We start from the raw sequence: 17,318 nt of genomic DNA on the forward strand, positions 1-17,318 counted from the left end.
ATTTTTTAAAGTTGTGAAAAAGTTTATAAATTGTAGTTGCAGCAACTGCAAAACCCCAAACTAACTACACCAACTTACTTATAAAACCTCAAATCCAAAAGAGATCCCCCCAAAAAGTCCTCAGATACAAATATCCAGCAGCAGCCACAAAGAGTAATCCTTCCAGCTCCAGATCCAAATGAAAAGTGACCAGGACATCGACAAAGCACTGGGAGGAGCCTGCTGGACAGGAACAGGAAGTTGGAGACTGTGGGGCACTTCCTCCCTCCCACTCCCCCAAAAATGGACTCCTTGCACACAAAAATGCAGCCAATTGTCAATCTGAGGAGTTATTCTGATCCAAATCATCATTTTCAGGAGGTTTATGCTGCCAGCGATAGATTTCTTGTGCAGAATTGCAATTTGTGCAATTTTGGGAAAGCGAGCTGTTCAAATCTCCCGCCAGATGTCAGGTGCGCGTCGCATCTACGTCTTCGCAATTGTTTTCTCCCACGTGTTCGCGAGCCCTTATGACATATTCGCGTTCACCAAGTCTTGCAGTGCAACATGGCGGGACACTATGACGTAGTCGCGGTCGAAAAGTCTTCCACGATCACGCAGCAAGATCCAAAATAGCGCAGCGCACGCAAACCGGGAGGAAAACAACTCTGCAAACTCAGAATCATGGTAAGTCAACGCCGCGCGCGTGAGATTGTATTTTTGAAACGAGACCAAGCAAAAAAAATCTGCCAACTCGCGAATTGCGAATTCTTTGACAATTTCGCGTAATTCGCGGACCGCGAAATTGCCAAAAATTCGCAAATTCCGCAAGCGGAACGGATTTTCAGCCCATGCTTAGAAGATATATCTCCTGCCACTCTCTGATTCAGGGACAAGCAAAAACTGGGTCATAGTTATGTTGCTTGTCAGGCAGGGCTTTAAGTGGGATGAACAAAACGGGTCTCTCATTGGGGCGTGGCCCATCTAATTAAGGACATGGCTTAAAAACATGACAGCTAAAAATCTGTGCTTAGCACAGTGTGCCGCCCAACTGGTATTTTGCTGTTTCTATCATTCTATCCAGATATAAAGTGCAACACGTAACATTATACCTACAACAAGTCAGGACTATTGTCTTTGTCAACTGTTGTTAACTGCATAAGAAAAAATAGCAAATACTGCTTCATTGTATATAATATTGAAAATGCTTCAGTTCTGTAATGATGAGGCTGTGAAAGAACTGTACTGAGTCTCTTTAAAGTGACATTAAAGGCAGTGAAGGGGGGTACTGCTGCAGAGTTAAGATTTCTTTTTCACCTGGCCTGAAGGTGAGGGCAAAAATAGAGAGCCCGATAGGGACCCCTCTCAGCAGCTGCTTTTTAACTCCTTCGGTGCTCATGACGAGCTCAGCTCGTCATGAGTCACAGTGGAGCTGTGCTCATGACGAGCTGAGACAGCCGCGGTCAGCCCAAGCAAAGTTAATTCCCGGCTGTGCGGGAGAATTAATCAGTGGGCAGGGCTGTGACGAGCTCAGCTCGTCATGAGCATAGCTCCACTGTGAGTCATGACGAGCTGGGCTCGTCACAAGCACAGCGGCGCCGCGACCCCCTCCCCCCTGCACCGTGGGGAAATTACCCCCGCTGCGAAGGAGTTAAAATTGTCGTGCACTGGCAGTACCCAGCCCACTTAATGTCCTGGAGTCAGGTCTTGGAAAGGGTGCTGTTTAAAACTAAAATGCATGATGCGGAAGGCCTGTCTTCTGGTTCTCATTCCTGCAGTTTCTGTTCCTTAGCCTGACAATGCTAAGTCTGCATGTGCTGTGCCTGCTATATGAAGTCTCAAATTTGTCTGCGAGGTAGAGTGGCATGCTGGATGTAAATGTCCAGTCCATCTATAGTATCATTTAATAATAGCTGTGTTTTACCTTTTCCACTCTGAACCACACCCTCCCCACCTACGCCGGCCCAGAATAGGCGAGGCTTATTTGCTACCCTTGTTCCTTGTGCGATTCTTGAATTTTTCACAATTCTATGACTTCAGTGATGTAACATTGAGGACGAAGTGATACCAAAGGGGATGATGGACGGAGCGTGGAGCAAATCAAACACTCAACCACAGTCAAGTGATCTGGGTTTAATGCATCATCATTCTTTAGCTCACTCCACCACCCCAGTTCAGACATGGCCATTTGCAAATCAGTCTGACCCGTGCCTCATGGGAACAGTCCAGCCCGAGCTGCCAAGGCATGTCAACGATGGATTAAACCCAGATCTGTGACCATGGGTGAATGTTTTGCCAATGTGCAACATTCCGTCCATCACCGTGTGTGTTTTGCTGTTCACCCTATGTGGGAAGGGTATACCCAGACGTGGGTCCCATGCTCACTACGCCACTGGAGTCAAGCTATCCTGGCTGATGACGGCTGATAGCCAGAAACTGGTCCTAGGATGCTTAATTCCGGTCCAGGGAAGACATGGCTTGGCAGTTCGGTCTGGACTGTTACCATGAGGCACAGGGTCAAGACTGATTTACATTAGGCCATGTCTAAACTGGGGTGGCGTGGTGAGCAAAATAACGATGGAATAAACCCAGATCTGTGACTGGGGGTGAATGTTTTGCCAATGTGAAACATTCCGTCCATCACCTTGTGTGTTTTGCTGTTCACCCTATGTGGGAAGGGTATGCCCAGTGTGGTTCCCCTGCTCACTACGCCACTGGAGTCAAGCTATCCTGGCTGATGACGGCTGATAGCCAGAAACCGGTCCTAGGATGCTTGATTCCGGTCCAGGGAAGACATGACTTGGCAGTTCGGTCTGGTCTGTTCCCATGAGGCACAGGGTCAAGACTAATTTGCATATGGCCTTGTCTGAACAGGGGTTGCGTGTTGAGCAAAATAACGATGGATTAAACCCAGATCTGTGACCATGGGTGAATGTTTTGCCAATGTGCAACATTCCGTCCATCACCGTGTGTGTTTTGCTGTTCATCCTATGTGGGAAGGGTATACCCAGACGTGGGTCCAATGCTCACCATGCCACTGGAGTCAAGCTATCCTGGCTGATGACGGCTGATAGCCAGAAACTGGTCCTAGGATGCTTAATTCCGGTCCAGGGAAGACATGGCTTGGCAGTTCGGTCTGGACTGTTACAATGAGGCACAGGGTCAAGACTGATTTACATTAGGCCATGTCTAAACTGGGGTGGCGTGGTGAGAAAAATAACGATGGAATAAACCCAGATCTGTGACTGGGGGTGAATGTTTTGCCAATGTGAAACATTCCGTCCATCACCTTGTGTGTTTTGCTGTTCACCCTCTGTGGGGAGGGTATGCCCAGACGTGGGTCCCGTGCTCACTACGCCACTGGAGTCAAGCTATCTTTTGGCTGATGACGGCTGATAGCCAGAAACCGGTCCTAGGATCCTTGATTCCGGTCCAGGGAAGACATGGTTTGGCAATTCGGTCTGAACTGTTCCCATGAGGCACAGGGTCAAGACTGATTTGCATATGGCCATGTCTGAACTGGGGTGGCGTGGTGAGCAAAATAACAATGGATTAAACCCAGATCTGTGACTGGGGGTGAATGTTTTGCCAATGTGCAACATTCCGTCCATCACCTAGTGTGTTTTGCTGTAACAATGATGACAGCACCCACACTCTGAAAAGTGTTCCATTGCCACTGGCCTGGGTTCTGGTGTGTGACATTTTCATGCTTTCCGGCCTGGGTGCCATTTCCATGCTTTCTGGTCTGCGTGCTTACGTATGACATTTCCATGCTTTCTGGCTGCTTGGGTGCGTATGTGTGACTTTTCCATGCATTCTGGCCTGGGTGCTTATATGTGATATTTCCATACTTTCTGCATTCAATGACCTGCATGCTCGTGTATGACATTTCCATGCTTACTGCCTGGGTGCTTTTGTGTGACGTTTCCATGCTTTCTGGTCTGGGTGCTTATGTGTGATATTTCCACAGTTTCTGGCATCAGTGACCTGGGTGCTTATGTATGACATTTCCATGCTTACTGTCCTGGCTGCTCATGTGTGACATTTCAGTGATTAATGTGTGACAATGTAAGTGACAATTTATTAAAATACAAAAAAGTATATCAGAATGCAGTTCTTATGCTGTAAAGTTATGACATTGAAACAGTCTTAAAAAAAGCCTGAAAAGGCAAGAGTGGCCCGAAGGGTGTTGTGATCATTACTGTACAGACAGCAATGTATGCAATTTCACTCTCTCTTAGACTGACCCAGGGAGTAATCTCTAGGTTGTGATTTCACTCTGCACTGTGCTATCTCTGAGCATTTGACTTTTGCACGTTACCGTCAACATTTTGAAGGCAATTTATAGATATCAAACAACACAGTGCAATAACCAGAGTTGACCTCCTTGTGTTGGCTCTCTTTGAGCCTGCTTTGCACCAACCACACACCTTTGTACCATAGTGAAAGGCTGTGGGCATTATCTCTAGCTCAGGTTTCGCACTGAAACAATATTCATCCACTACAAAACCCTATGATTAGGCTAACTTTAAAATGTTTACTGCACTGTATTTATGCATTCTTGGAAAGCCTCAAGAAGGCTTTTTGTCTTAAATCTATGTCTACCTGTGTTAGTAGGTAGGGCTTTACATCAAAACCCATGAGTGGTTGCTTGGGGACTCCCACATCTCACCCATGAAACACCCTCTTGACACAAATTAAAGCAAAGAAATGTGAAGTGCGATTGAATATAATACTTGTTTAAGATTAAGTACGTTATTATGTTTTACAGTGTTTCATATTAAGGAAATTGCTGCAGGTCATGTTAACTGTTTAAAATGTCAAAATGCCCACAATCATAATGTTGTGCACTATTGCACTTTATATAATATGCTTTATTCTAGCACTGTTGACAAAACTCAGGATATAAAAATAATTTTATATTTGCACATTGTCTTGTACCGTTTTTCCTCTAAACCTTTGTGCAATTGTTCAAGGTTAAGTGCGTTTTTAAATGTCTTTATACTACTTTATATTAAGAATAAATCGGTTATGTTCAAATTCATGTTTCTTGCTCCACATTTCATTTTTGGGTGTTTTCTGTAGGAATGTCTGGGATTTATGACTGGTTATCTTGGCGCACCATGAGGTCATATTTTGCTATGATTTAAAAGTTAATTCTATTAAATATGTAATGAAAAATGTTTTGAAAAATGTATTGTTTTGGCCTTTCTGTCTCAAAACTTTCTTGGGGGGGGGGAACCCCCCAAACTCCCCCTAGTAGTAGTCATGCTCGCTCACTGCACTTGCTCGCTAAACACCGTATGGGGGCTAGTCTCACTTATACTTTGTTCTCTCTGATTCACTACTCACAGGTCTATTATTGGTGCTCTCTGTAAGAATGTCTATAGGTACATATGACTGGGTACCGAGGTGCTCATCTTCTATTTACTGTGCTTTGAAAGTTAATACAATTAAATATGTAATGAAAAATGTGCTGTAAAATGCACCATTTTGGTCTTTCTTTTCCCAACATTTGCCAGGGCTGCTTTCAGTTCCCAGTCCGCCCCCCAGATTAAATCCGGAGCGGGCTCCTCTGTGCCCTTTGCAGGGGGGCCCCCTCAACTTTTGTTACGCCACTGATTTGCATCTGTGTGATTACGCATTTTAGCATACCTGGAAGCTGGCACATCTCAAGAAGAGATCTATGGCATGATAGCATGCCCGTCTCTGCATCTACAAACGACAATGTAAGCGAGACACAAAAACAAAAGGTTTTCAAATCCAAAGTATTTGCAAAGATTTAATCAAATAAATTGAATATTGCGTATTGATAACATGATTTATTGGTTAGAGAGCGGAAAAGCCTATTTTACACCCATGAACAGAAAATATATATAATAACCCAAAATCAAGATTTTCCCCGATAAATCACCAGCGTTAGAGTTACAAAAACCGCTGATCACTAGAACAAGTCGACTGTTTACTAATAGTCAAGAAAAGAGAGAGCAGCACATAAGTTTGAAATAACGGCGCCAGCTCATCAGAAAACTGGAATATGTGCGTCACAGCAGGGATAAGAATGTCCAGCAGTTTTTTCCAGGCCTCTGAGCGCCGAAAGCAGGGGTCAGTCACTCTCTGGGTGTCTCAGGCAGTGAGATTTTCATGTGACGTCGAGATGGGATTTTCACTTCGTTTTTGAGACGTCTCAGACAATAAATATCCCATGTAACTCTCCAAGTGCCCCTCGCAATTAACATTTGTCGTGACACTCCAGCAGTCTCATTCAATGATCATTCCATGTATCTCTGCAAGAGCCTTAGAGTGTGGGCGTTGCACCCGAGTCTCCTAGTATTTCAGAACAGGACATTTCATGGGCCCCTGCAGGCGTCTCGGTGCACGGGCTTTTCAAACGACTTTCGACGTGACTACCGGGATGGGATCTTTGATTGGCTGGCTCTACAGGTGTCTCAAGCATTCAGTGGTGCGACCGGTGCAGTGGCACTGGGGCCCAAAGGTCGGAGTGTAACTAGCTTGCTCTGCACAGACTGCAGTTATATTAGAGGCCCTCCGCTTGCTGTGTTCTGGGACTAGCTCCCCGTTTACTCTTAGAGGAGGGCGGGTGAATAGGGAAAAGGAAAACCAGATAAGAGAGAGGAAAGGCATGAAAAGAAGAGGGTGAAAGACGGGAAGGGGAGTAGAAGAGCAATAAGTGACAGAATCGGAATAGGAGATAATGATGAAAGAGAAAGAGCATTAGGACGAGCAAAAGGGGCAAGGGAGGAGGAAATGTAAAGGGGAGGATGGAGATGAAAGGCGAAAGTGATGGTGAGAAGGGAAGACAGCACAATGAGGAACTTAGGGACCCATAAGCCATAGTGCAGTGATTGTCAGGGCAGTGGCACAGGGACCTTAGAGTGTGAGGAGCCAGCTGCATTCCAACTATGGGGCTTATTTTACAAGCCTAATGGACTTCCCCATATTTACAAGGTCATGTAAAGTCACCCTGCGTGACTTTTAATGGTCTTGTAAATATGTTTCCCTTCCTTGCATAACTGTGTGAAAGGGGTGTTCCATAGGTGTTGCTGTGGGTGTTTCCATGCAGTATCCACAGAGCGTGACGCATGCCCAGATTTACAGCATTTTGCAAACCTGGGAATGCGTCAGTTTCCTAGGCCTCCCTACTTTTATTTCTCCTTGTTTTTCCTCATTCAATGCGGGCTGCATTCTGCAGCACACACGGAAAGAGGAAAATACCTTTAATGATTGTTCTTGTGCAGGAAGGTGAAACTTCCTGCACAAAAACAATCATCCCCTTAGCGCAGGCACCCTTGCAAAATGAGGCAAGGGTGCCTGCACTGGCATACGGCTGCTGATTGTACGCCAGCACAGGGGATAAGGATGGGAATGCTCCCTATCTTATTGATACTGCACATTCCCGCCCTTTTATTTCGGCGCACGGCAGCGCAGCAAGAATTCTTGCTGCACTGCCGTGTGTCAAATATTGTAAATAGGGCCCTGTGTTTGTAGTTTAATACCAGCATTGTATGTTCTTGGGGGTGGAGGGGGGTCCTTGCTTGCATTAGGGACCATGGCCACACGACCTAAGACGTTGCCGGCTATAAGTACTCCCATGGGATTCTCAAAGTGATTCAGACAGTTCATAGTCATACAAATCTGGTGGCAACTTAGGCGATGGGCATTCCAGGTGTCTCAAGAATGAACATATCATGTGACTGCTGACTTTTCAGACAAGACACTCCAATGCACTCTGCAGGTATCTGGAACAAGGGACGATCCTATGACTAGACAATGTGTGATACACTTGGCATTCATGCACGTGACGTGTCTCTGACAGTGAAAGTCTATGGGACTCTGTAGGTTTCTGAGGGACTCGATATTTCAGGGAGTCGCCGTGTGTCACAGACAATGGGGATTCCACGCAGCTCTGGGGCTGCCTCCCACAACAAATGTTCCTTTTGACTCAACAGGTGTGACAGCCAATAGACATTTCATGGGACTCCGCAGCTGTCTTAGACAATAACTTCTTGTGATGCAGATATCTCAGAAAATTGGTATTTCAATAGGTTCATGTGAGAAAACCATTGCCTACGGCAACTATCAATCAATATCTTTATTTCGGGATGAGTGTTCAATGAAACATGCACACATAACAGGCAACTAGCTTTTACAGTGACTCTGCAGGTTTCTTGAATTGTGTGCACACCATGAGATTCTGGGTGTGTCACATTTAAGCATCATTGAAGTTATTCTACTGGTGTCCAGACAATGAGAAGCGTAGGCCTCTACTTCAAATGGCCTCATGTAGGTTTTGGTGGTGGAAGCACTGCCCAAAAACCGGCACTGCAGGTAGTATATCAATTGTATGGTTCCCCCACTCCATTTAGAGTCAGAGAAGCACAAGGTTTGCACTGGTTTAGCCTCAGCCGGCCTCACCTAAATAAACCCTTGACCGAAGGCCTGACTTGTGAGCCAGTGGCCTGTGAACCAGAGTATAAGTGAGGTCTTTAGTCAATGAGCTTTTCTTGGCCCTATTCAAGAACACACAACCAGCATTTCATGTGACTGTGGATTCAGCAGGGATCCCATTCATATTCACAGATTGCTCAGCCAACTCTGCCCCCCACAAAGCATTTTAGATCATGAAAAACCCCATGCATATGGGATTGTGGTGACATGTCTAGACCCAGCGTTCCTGCTGATAGGTGATTGAAAGGAGGGCTGTCTGGGGGTGGGGATTCTAAGGGTGTTCGTTGGAAGGAAAGATTTGTTGACAAAATTAAATGGTACAAAATATTTAACAATTACTTTGGCAATAGTTGTTAAATGGTTTGAAGAATTAACAAAAGTGAAATCGTGTTTGCTGCAAATTATTGGGGATGGGTGCTGCGGGGGTGGGTTTAAAGGCAGGATCGTAGTCTAAGAGGATTTAGGCAGGGTGGTCGTGTTAGCAGAGAATGAGCTAGGCATGAAGAAAAACTGAAATTTGAAGTGTCTGTGATAACGATTGAGCGGCTGCCACTGTAATGAAAATCATGACAGGAGTTTTTTTTTGTTTTTTATGGGACATGGTTATCGGGCAGTTGAAGCACAAATCCTGAGCCCGACCCCTTAATCAACACAAAGTTGTGGGAGACATTGAATTTAGAACCTAGTGACGTATTTCAGGGGACTGAAGTTGATTAGCCTTTGACTGAAAGAGGGAGTAAAAACTGAACACTGGGGATGAAGTTGCCTATTAATTGATGCATTGATTTAATATGTATGTAATTCCTTATTTGTGTGGTTTGTTTCATGCACACTGAAAACTGAATATAGGTATGCACGCTGCTGCTCAATGGACTTTCCAACTGAGCCATAAGCCAGCAGTAACTTCAAGTACAATTTGTGATAATGACAGAGCTCTACCTGTCTTTCCAGGTCTAGAACGTGAGCTCTATGAATTACTGATGTGAATGTGAGTCGATAGTTTTGAAAGAGCTGCCCATACGATAGTCATTGATTATGAGGCATAACCGTGTCTCCAGAGTTCTCTGTATGGGCACTCGGCGAGAGGTGACAAGAAGAGAGAGATCGTGGCTAGACTGAGCTGGGGGAGTGCCGTTTTTATGCCCGCAAAGTGTTGTAAAGTTCCTGATGTTTGGCCTTCGTGTAGGTTCAAAGTTTGATGATTTATCTTTCATTCCACTGACTGAAGTGTTTTCTACATTGTGAGGTCATTTTTACCATTTAGGTCCTGGTTTAGAGTATAGTACTACATTTTAATGCCTGTACAAGACCTTGTTTGCTGAGGGATCAAAATGATAAATGTTGTGGCAAACATCAAATTTACTAACATTTTGCGTGGTGGATGTGCCACTTTTTTGGCACAGCCACCACACAAAATGTTACTTCTAATTTATAAAGCAATGCAAATCAGTATTTTGTGGATTTGCAGGGGATTTTTTACCAAAAAGGAACTTTGCGTTAGGGAAGCATTCCATGGGTCGAGCATGGGCATTCCTATGCATGCACCCTTTGAGTAAGGCGCATCCCAGATTTCAAAAGACTTGTAAGTATAAAGAGGAAAATGCCTTTAAAGGATTGTTTTTGTGCAGGAAGGCTACCTTCCTGCACAAATGCAATCCTTCCTCCAACACAGACACCTTTGCACAGTAGTGCACGGGTGTCTTCGTTGACACTATGCTGCCACAAGTGCACCAGCACAGGGAGAGAGCTGTAGAGCACCATATCTTATTAGATAAGGTGCTCTTCAGGTCTGTCCCATTCGCACAGCGCAGAGCAGCAACTTGCCTTCCTGCACTGCATTGAGTGAATCGTAAGTAAATACCCTCCCACATTTCTATCATTTTCCACAATTACATTTTTGCGGGTCAAAACAGGCGCATTTTCCCATAGCAAAATACCCAGTATATTCTGATACATGTGGAATTTAATGCATAAGGCATCAATTCCAAATTTCTTTCACCAATTTTCCTGGAAATAGGTATTATTGCACTTGATATACACCTCACCCTGGGTAAAGGTATTTACCAGGGGCAGTAAATACTCCACCCAATCTGGCCAACTCCTAAGCAGGTAATTAGCACGATAGTTTGCAGTCATATGAAACCCAGCCAAGCAGAAATATGTATGCAGAATACTTCTGCACAGTTGACATTTTGTGGAGCTATTCTATGGGTAAGGGCTTTGGAAAGCAGAGGAACCCTAAGGTCCTCATTACTAGTGCCACGGAAAATGTGGCCCATTTACAGGGCCAGTCATAATGAGGGCCTAAGAGCCAAATTCTGAGTTGGACAGTAATTGGAAAAGGAGATGCCAGGTACAGAAATACGGATTCAAGCTGAATCTCCGCCCTAACTACTGGCCATTCTGAGTTGTGTGTGTTAGGAATGGGGAATAACACACTCGACTGAAATGATCGGGTCCCGTATCACATACAGTTCCTGATTATGGGCCCTTTCTGGTGCAAATTGTTCTCCCGCTGCCACCAGGAGAAAAATGTGTGTGGAAACACATAGATTTGCAAGGGGCGACATTTATTCGCTAAAACAATGAATAGGTGGGGTAAGTAACTGCCAGGGAGATATTTCTCTACTCAACAAAAAATTGGACATGGACAGCCTTCTGCAAATGGTATCTTTTTCAGAACCAGTTTACTGGTCCTAAATAGGAAACAGAACAAATATAAGGCTGCAAACGTCATAATTTTAACTGAAAGTGACAGAGTGATAAAAGGTTGCACTTCCCAAGATGTTGCTAAGTGTTACTTAGACCTTCGTGAAAGTTGCTAACAAACTCAGCAAACCCCCAGAACTAGCAGTCCAAGGCCTGAGACAGTGTTAAAATGGCCTGTTAATTACAGGTTTTGACGAATACTGGGAAGGACATTATCACATTAAAACCAAGGGGATTTGAAAACAGTTGGTCGCTAACTCCAGAGTTCCAGGCATGCAGCCCAGGTCTGAAAAGTCAGAATGGTTAATGTCTACACTCTTTGGATGAGGTTACATGTTGATTCTAAGTGGTGATTAGCTGCAGGCTCATATTTGTTTGATTAATTCTTGAAACAGAAAAGGCTTTCACAATTGTAATCTGGCAGTTTGGAAACTATGCATAAGTCACTTGAGTGGTTGTTTGTTTGGTAACTGTTGTGGTTATAGTTGTTGTTCTAGTGCCACTGTCTAGTACATCTGTTGTTGTTGCTGTTGTTGTAGTGGTTGAGACTGGCTCCTGGATGAATGAGGTCGATGGAAGTTCGAAATTATCATGATTAAAGCTTGAGGTACATTCTGCCACATGTGCAGGATCTGTGGTATTTCTGGTTACCACATTTACATGTGTATCTATGGTTATGATTGTGGTCATGCATGAACTGGAGATTACTGTTGTTTTGTTTGTTGTCATCTCTGTCTTTACTGTTACAAATGTTTTTGTTTTTGTGGTCTCCTCTGTTGTGATAATAGTGGCGATGATATTAGTGACATTTCTGGTTTCAGTTGTGGTTTTAACTTTGTGCTCAGTTTTAGTATGGATTATTGTAACGGTGGGCTTAAGTACCACAGGAGAAGATGTTTCCACATGCTCAGTTGTTGGAGGCACAAAAGTAGTCTTGAGTGTTGAAGTCTCAATAGTTGAGGGTTCTGATGTTGAAGGCACAGTTGTTGAGGGTTTAATTGGTGTAGTTGCTATTGTCTCTGTTGATGTTTCTTGTGTTGTTGTTTCAGTTGCAGGAGGTTCTGTGGTGGTAGTGGAGGTTTGTGTGATAGTAGTTGGGGGTTCTGATGTTGAAAGCACAGTTGTTGAGGGTTCAATTGTTGTAGTTGCTGTTGTCTCTGTTGATGTCTGTTGTGTTGTTGGTTCAGTTGCAGGAGATTCCGTGGTGGTAGTGGTGGGTTGTGTGGTAGTAGTTGAAGGTTCTGATGTTGAAGGCACAGTGGTTGAGGGTTCATTTGTTGTAGTTGCTATTGTCTCTGTTGATGTCTGTTGTGTTGTTGGTTCAGTTGTGATAGGTTCAGTGGTGGTAGTGGGGGTTTGTGTGGTAGTAGTTGAGGGTTCTGATGTTGAAGGCACAATTGTTGAGGGTTCAATTGTTGTAGTTGCTGTTGTTTCTGTTGATGTCTGTTGTGTTGTTGTTTCAGTTGCAGGAGGTTCCGTAGTGGTAGTGGAGGTTTGTGTGGTAGTAGTTGAGGGTTCTGATGTTGAAGGCACAGTTGTTGAAGGGTCAAATACTGTAGTTGTTGTTGTCTCTGTTTTTGTCTGTTGTGTTGTTGGTTCAGTTGTAATAGGTTCCGAGGTGGTAGTGGGGGTTTGTGTGGTAGTAGTTGAGGGTTCTGGTGTTGAAGGCACAGTTGTTGAGGGTTGAATTGGTGTAGTTGCTATTGTCTCTGTTGATGTCTGTTGTGTTGTTGTTTCAGTTGCAGGAGGTTCTGTGCTGATAGTGGAGGTTTGTGTGGTAGTAGTTGAGGGTTCTGTTGTTGAAAGTACAGTTGTTGAGGGTTCAATTGTTGTAGTTGCTATTGTCTCTGTTGATGTCTGTTGTGTTGTTGTTTCAGTTGTAATAGATTCAGTGGTGGTAGTGGGGATTTGTGTGGTAGTAGTTGAGGGTTCTGTTGAAGGCACAATTGTTGAGGGTTCAATTGTTGTAGTTGCTGTTGTCTCTGTTGATGTCTGTTGTGTTGTTGTTTCAGTTGCAGGAGGTTCCGTAGTGGTAGTGGAGGTTTGTGTGCTAGTAGTTGAGGGTTCTGATGTTGAAGGCACAGTTGTTGGAGGGTCAAATACTGTAGTTGTTGTTGTCTCTGTTTTTGTCTGTTGTGTTGTTGGTTCAGTTGTAATAGGTTCTGAGGTGGTAGTGGGGGTTTGTGTGGTAGTAGTTGAGGGTTCTGATGTTGAAGGCACAGTTGTTGAGGGTTGAATTGGTGTAGTTGCTGTTGTCTCTGTTGATGTCTGTTGTGTTGTTGGTTCAGTTGCAGTAGATGATTGCGTGGTGGTAGAGGTGGTTTGTGTGGTAGTAGTTGAGGGTACTGATGTTGAAGGCAAAGTTGTTGAGGGTTCAGTTGTTGTAGTTTCTGTTGTCTCTGTTGATGTCTGTTGTGTTGTTATGACAGTTGTAGTAGCATCGGTGGTGGCAGTGGAAGTTTGTGGGGTAGTCGTTGTAGGTGTTGTGGCTGTTGTAGTTGTTGTTGCAACAAAGAGCGGAGTTAGTGGATTCTTAGATGGATCTAGAGGTCAGACAGAAAAGATAAACCATGTATCAGACAATACAGTTTTACCTTCCAATTCATTTAAAATGTAGCCCACATAATTAATACAGTTCAGCTATTCCTACCTTCACAAATTAACATAGGTGACACAATCTCAGTACTGGAAATGCTTTCTGCACTGATTCAACTTCTGCCCAAATTTAGTACATTAGCCTCGATCTAGCATCTGGTTTTCCATAGAAAGTTGGTTGGGATTAATTATTGTAGCATGCAAACCCTTAGACTCTCTGTTAGAAATGGGATTTCTGGTTGGCCAGGGCATGCACCTAAGCCACGCAGAAACCACCACTCTAGTCAGGGCGCGGGAGTTACATGCTGAAGATAACCCCTGCTCACCAACGTGGTAGCTTGGCATGAGCAGTCAGGCTTATCCCAGAGGCAATGTGTAAAGCATTTGCGCAACACATACACACAGCAGTGACAGACTATGCACACCACAAAAGAAACTCCACACAAGGTTGTATCAATAATAGCCTTTGTGTTACTCATAAAACGCAGAACGTAATCACAAATATATATATATGCAACTCTGCCACCTGGCACTAGGTATTACTTTACAGGGATTATATACACTACACTGTCATCATATCACAACTCACAATTAGTGGAGACAAACAGTAACTACTGGTAATGGCGCACTTATCACCCACACGTTAGGCCTAACCCAAATATTGACACTAAGCATAGTACATTTGCACATTAACCGCATTAATAACAGTGCACCGATGTACCCACTTTCAGAGGGCACACCTTACCACAGAAACATGAACACGTTATGCGTAGATATCATGGCATTACTTAGCATGTTATGCAAAATATAGTCAGCAGAAATGTAGTGCAACATCACCACTCATCATGCCCCTCTTAGGCATAAACCTTAACCTTGGTACTGAGCATAGCCCACCATGCGTATTCTTATCAGGGCACCTTAGTACACTTTCCGGGGGGCCCACATAAGGCCAGTACATCATGCCCCCAATCATCAGGAGATGAGAAGCTGCCTGCGACTATGCGGCACAGCTGTGACAGTATGAGGAATGTGGGGGATCGCCTCAATGTTTCCAGGGATGCTGGCAATCCAAATGTCCCCAATATGCGGTAAGGCTGCAGCTGGGCGCGACCATGTGGGGCAGCTGAACAATGTCAGCACTAGGGAGCCCTTCACCACCGCTGCCCGGGTTGAAAGAAATACCTGAACATTCGGGGCGAGAGGGAAAGGGCGGTGTGACCACTCCTGCTCCTCCTCTGACAGCTTCCCTGGTCTCCTCGGGGCTCAGGAGGCTCTCCTCTTATCTCTGGCAGCCCCTCTCACTGCAAGTTTGCTTCCAATCCCAGCAGGGAGCATTCTTTTCTCCAAACGTGCCTCTGTCGTCAAAGGAGACCCGCGCACAGCCAGGCGACTTCCAGCCGCTATTCGCGGCTGTTTCTGTTCGCGGCCACTGCCCTGCCCACAACCAGGAGCGAAAGTCTCAGTTGATTTTGCCGCTGTCTGGTCAATGTGCCCACAGCACCTTGACAGATGTAGCCCACTCCTCAGGCTCGAACAATAATGTACATTCCACCCCGCACTGGGCAGGCCACCAGAGCTGCACAGACAAGAGCGCTCCTTCATGCTCTTTCTGTCCGCCACTGCGAGTACAAGGGACCATCTCTCCTGTCCCAGCAGAGCGCTCCAAAAATAGCACGAGGTGGAGCACCGCGCTCACCCTGCTCCGGATTTCAAAGTCACAAGGGCCAGAGCTGAGCCCAGGCAGGCCAGCTCACAAGGTCCTCTGCTAAGGGGGCTGTGACCACATGTCAGTGTGGAACTGGTGCTTACTTGGAGCTGAAGGGCTGCTGGGTGCCAGGAGGAACTGCCATGAAGGGGGAAGTCCTTTGTGGTGGTTCTTCCTGGCACCAAGCAGTCCTTCAGCTCCAAGTAAGCACCTGTTCAACACAGACATGAGGTCAAAGCCCCAATATTTATAATGCAAATGTCTTTGTTCTACCCCCTGGCACAGGGCTCTGTGCCCTGTCCAAACCAGTTCTGGGAGCTACTGACATTCACCTTTTCCTATGCACAAATACCCTTACTGTTAGGGTAGGCTCTTGCCCCAGACACACCACAAGGGGGTAGAGCCAGCATTGTGGAAGGCTGGCACAGTCCTATTGTGGTTCAGTAGCTAATCCTCCAACTAATCCAAATGCAGATCAGCCCATTCAACCTACCGCTGACTCACCCAGCCCCTCTGGAGCCACTGCACCTCCCAGCCCCTGTCATCCAGAGCCAGACATGCAATACATAACAGGCAGGCACAAAGACACAAAGCACACACAAAGGGCCACTTCTAAAAGTGGCATTTCTAAAAAAGTGGTAATAAATCTGCGAACACCATTAAGCAGCATTTATTACCACTATTCCAAACACACCAAACTTGATCACGCTACTCCTCTCATATCAGGAATTACCACTGAAATACATATCAGAGAAACCCCAATGCACTTCTATGAGAGGGCTGCCTCACAATATTGAGACACCAAAATGGCTGTTTGTCACTACCAGGACATGCCACACAGTTAAGACACATTTAACCTTTTACCTACATTGTACCCTGCTCATAGGGCTAGCTAGGGTCTACCTTAGGTTTGGCTGATGTGTAGTAAAATGGGAGGTACAGAAGTGGCAACCACTTTATGTGCCACGTCACAGCCGTAGTAAACTGCGCGTGCAGGACCTGCAATGGCAGAGGCCTGAGACAGGTTTGAAAGGCTATTTTGGTGGGTGGCGCAAGCAGCGCTGCTTGAAGCCCAAAAGTAGCATTTAATTTACTGGCCCTGGGTATATGAGATACCACTTTACAAGGGACTGATAGGTATATTAAATATGCCAAACAGGTGTAGATAAATCTTAACACTGTGACCATAGAGAACACATGCACGTTACCACTGGACAGCAGTGATAAAGTGCCCAGAGGCCTAAACCCACCAACACCAGCTCAGAAAAAATACCAGGAGGGAGGCAAAAAGTTCAGGGATGACCCTGCAAAATGGACCAAGTCTAACAATCTCACTTACATTTTGATAATGGCTTGTATTACCCTAGTAATAACTCACATCTGAATGACTGTGCAATATCCTTAACACCCTCCAATATCTAAATGAAAAAGTGTAGTAGTTGAGTGATGATCCACATGTAGATCATCTATAGCCTACATCTCGATCAGTGTCTATAACATCATGCGCACTGACCCATATCTTTATCAGTCTAAAAATTCTGGATCACTGTCTCACATATAGAGCAGAGAGTGTATCCTCATCAATGATCCACATCGGGATCAGAGTCTGTACTAATTTTAGCACCAGCCTATCTCTGGATGAGAATCCATCCTACCCCGAGAACTGATCCACATCTAGATCAAAAGGTGGGCCACATCTGCCTCAGTAGGTATAGTGAAGTTTAAGGAAACAAGGTCAACCCGTAGTGAGACCAGGGGTAAAGTATAATACTTTTGGAAAACAGTGATCTAAGAAGAAGCCTATGGGGTCCTCTAGCGGCCTGGGCTTAAATTACTCAGACCAGGCTTGCTAGAGGCCGCC

General features: G+C 45.1%; 1 protein-coding gene across 1 annotated transcript in view; it reads right to left on the minus strand.

The window, feature by feature from the left end:
* Positions 1 to 5,748: 5,748 nt before the first annotated feature.
* The window catches only part of LOC144823814 (uncharacterized), a 77,319-nt gene continuing 65,749 nt past the window's right edge, over positions 5,749 to 17,318 (minus strand). The window contains exon 3 of the mRNA XM_078682669.1: positions 5,749 to 13,700. Within this exon, the coding sequence (XP_078538795.1) occupies positions 11,590 to 13,700 (2,111 nt within the window). The 3' untranslated portion in view covers positions 5,749 to 11,589. The remainder of the gene's footprint in view (positions 13,701 to 17,318) is intronic.

Source organism: Lissotriton helveticus, chromosome 3_1 (assembly GCF_964261635.1).
Source record: "Lissotriton helveticus chromosome 3_1, aLisHel1.1, whole genome shotgun sequence".
NCBI classification, from domain to species: Eukaryota; Metazoa; Chordata; class Amphibia; order Caudata; family Salamandridae; genus Lissotriton; species Lissotriton helveticus.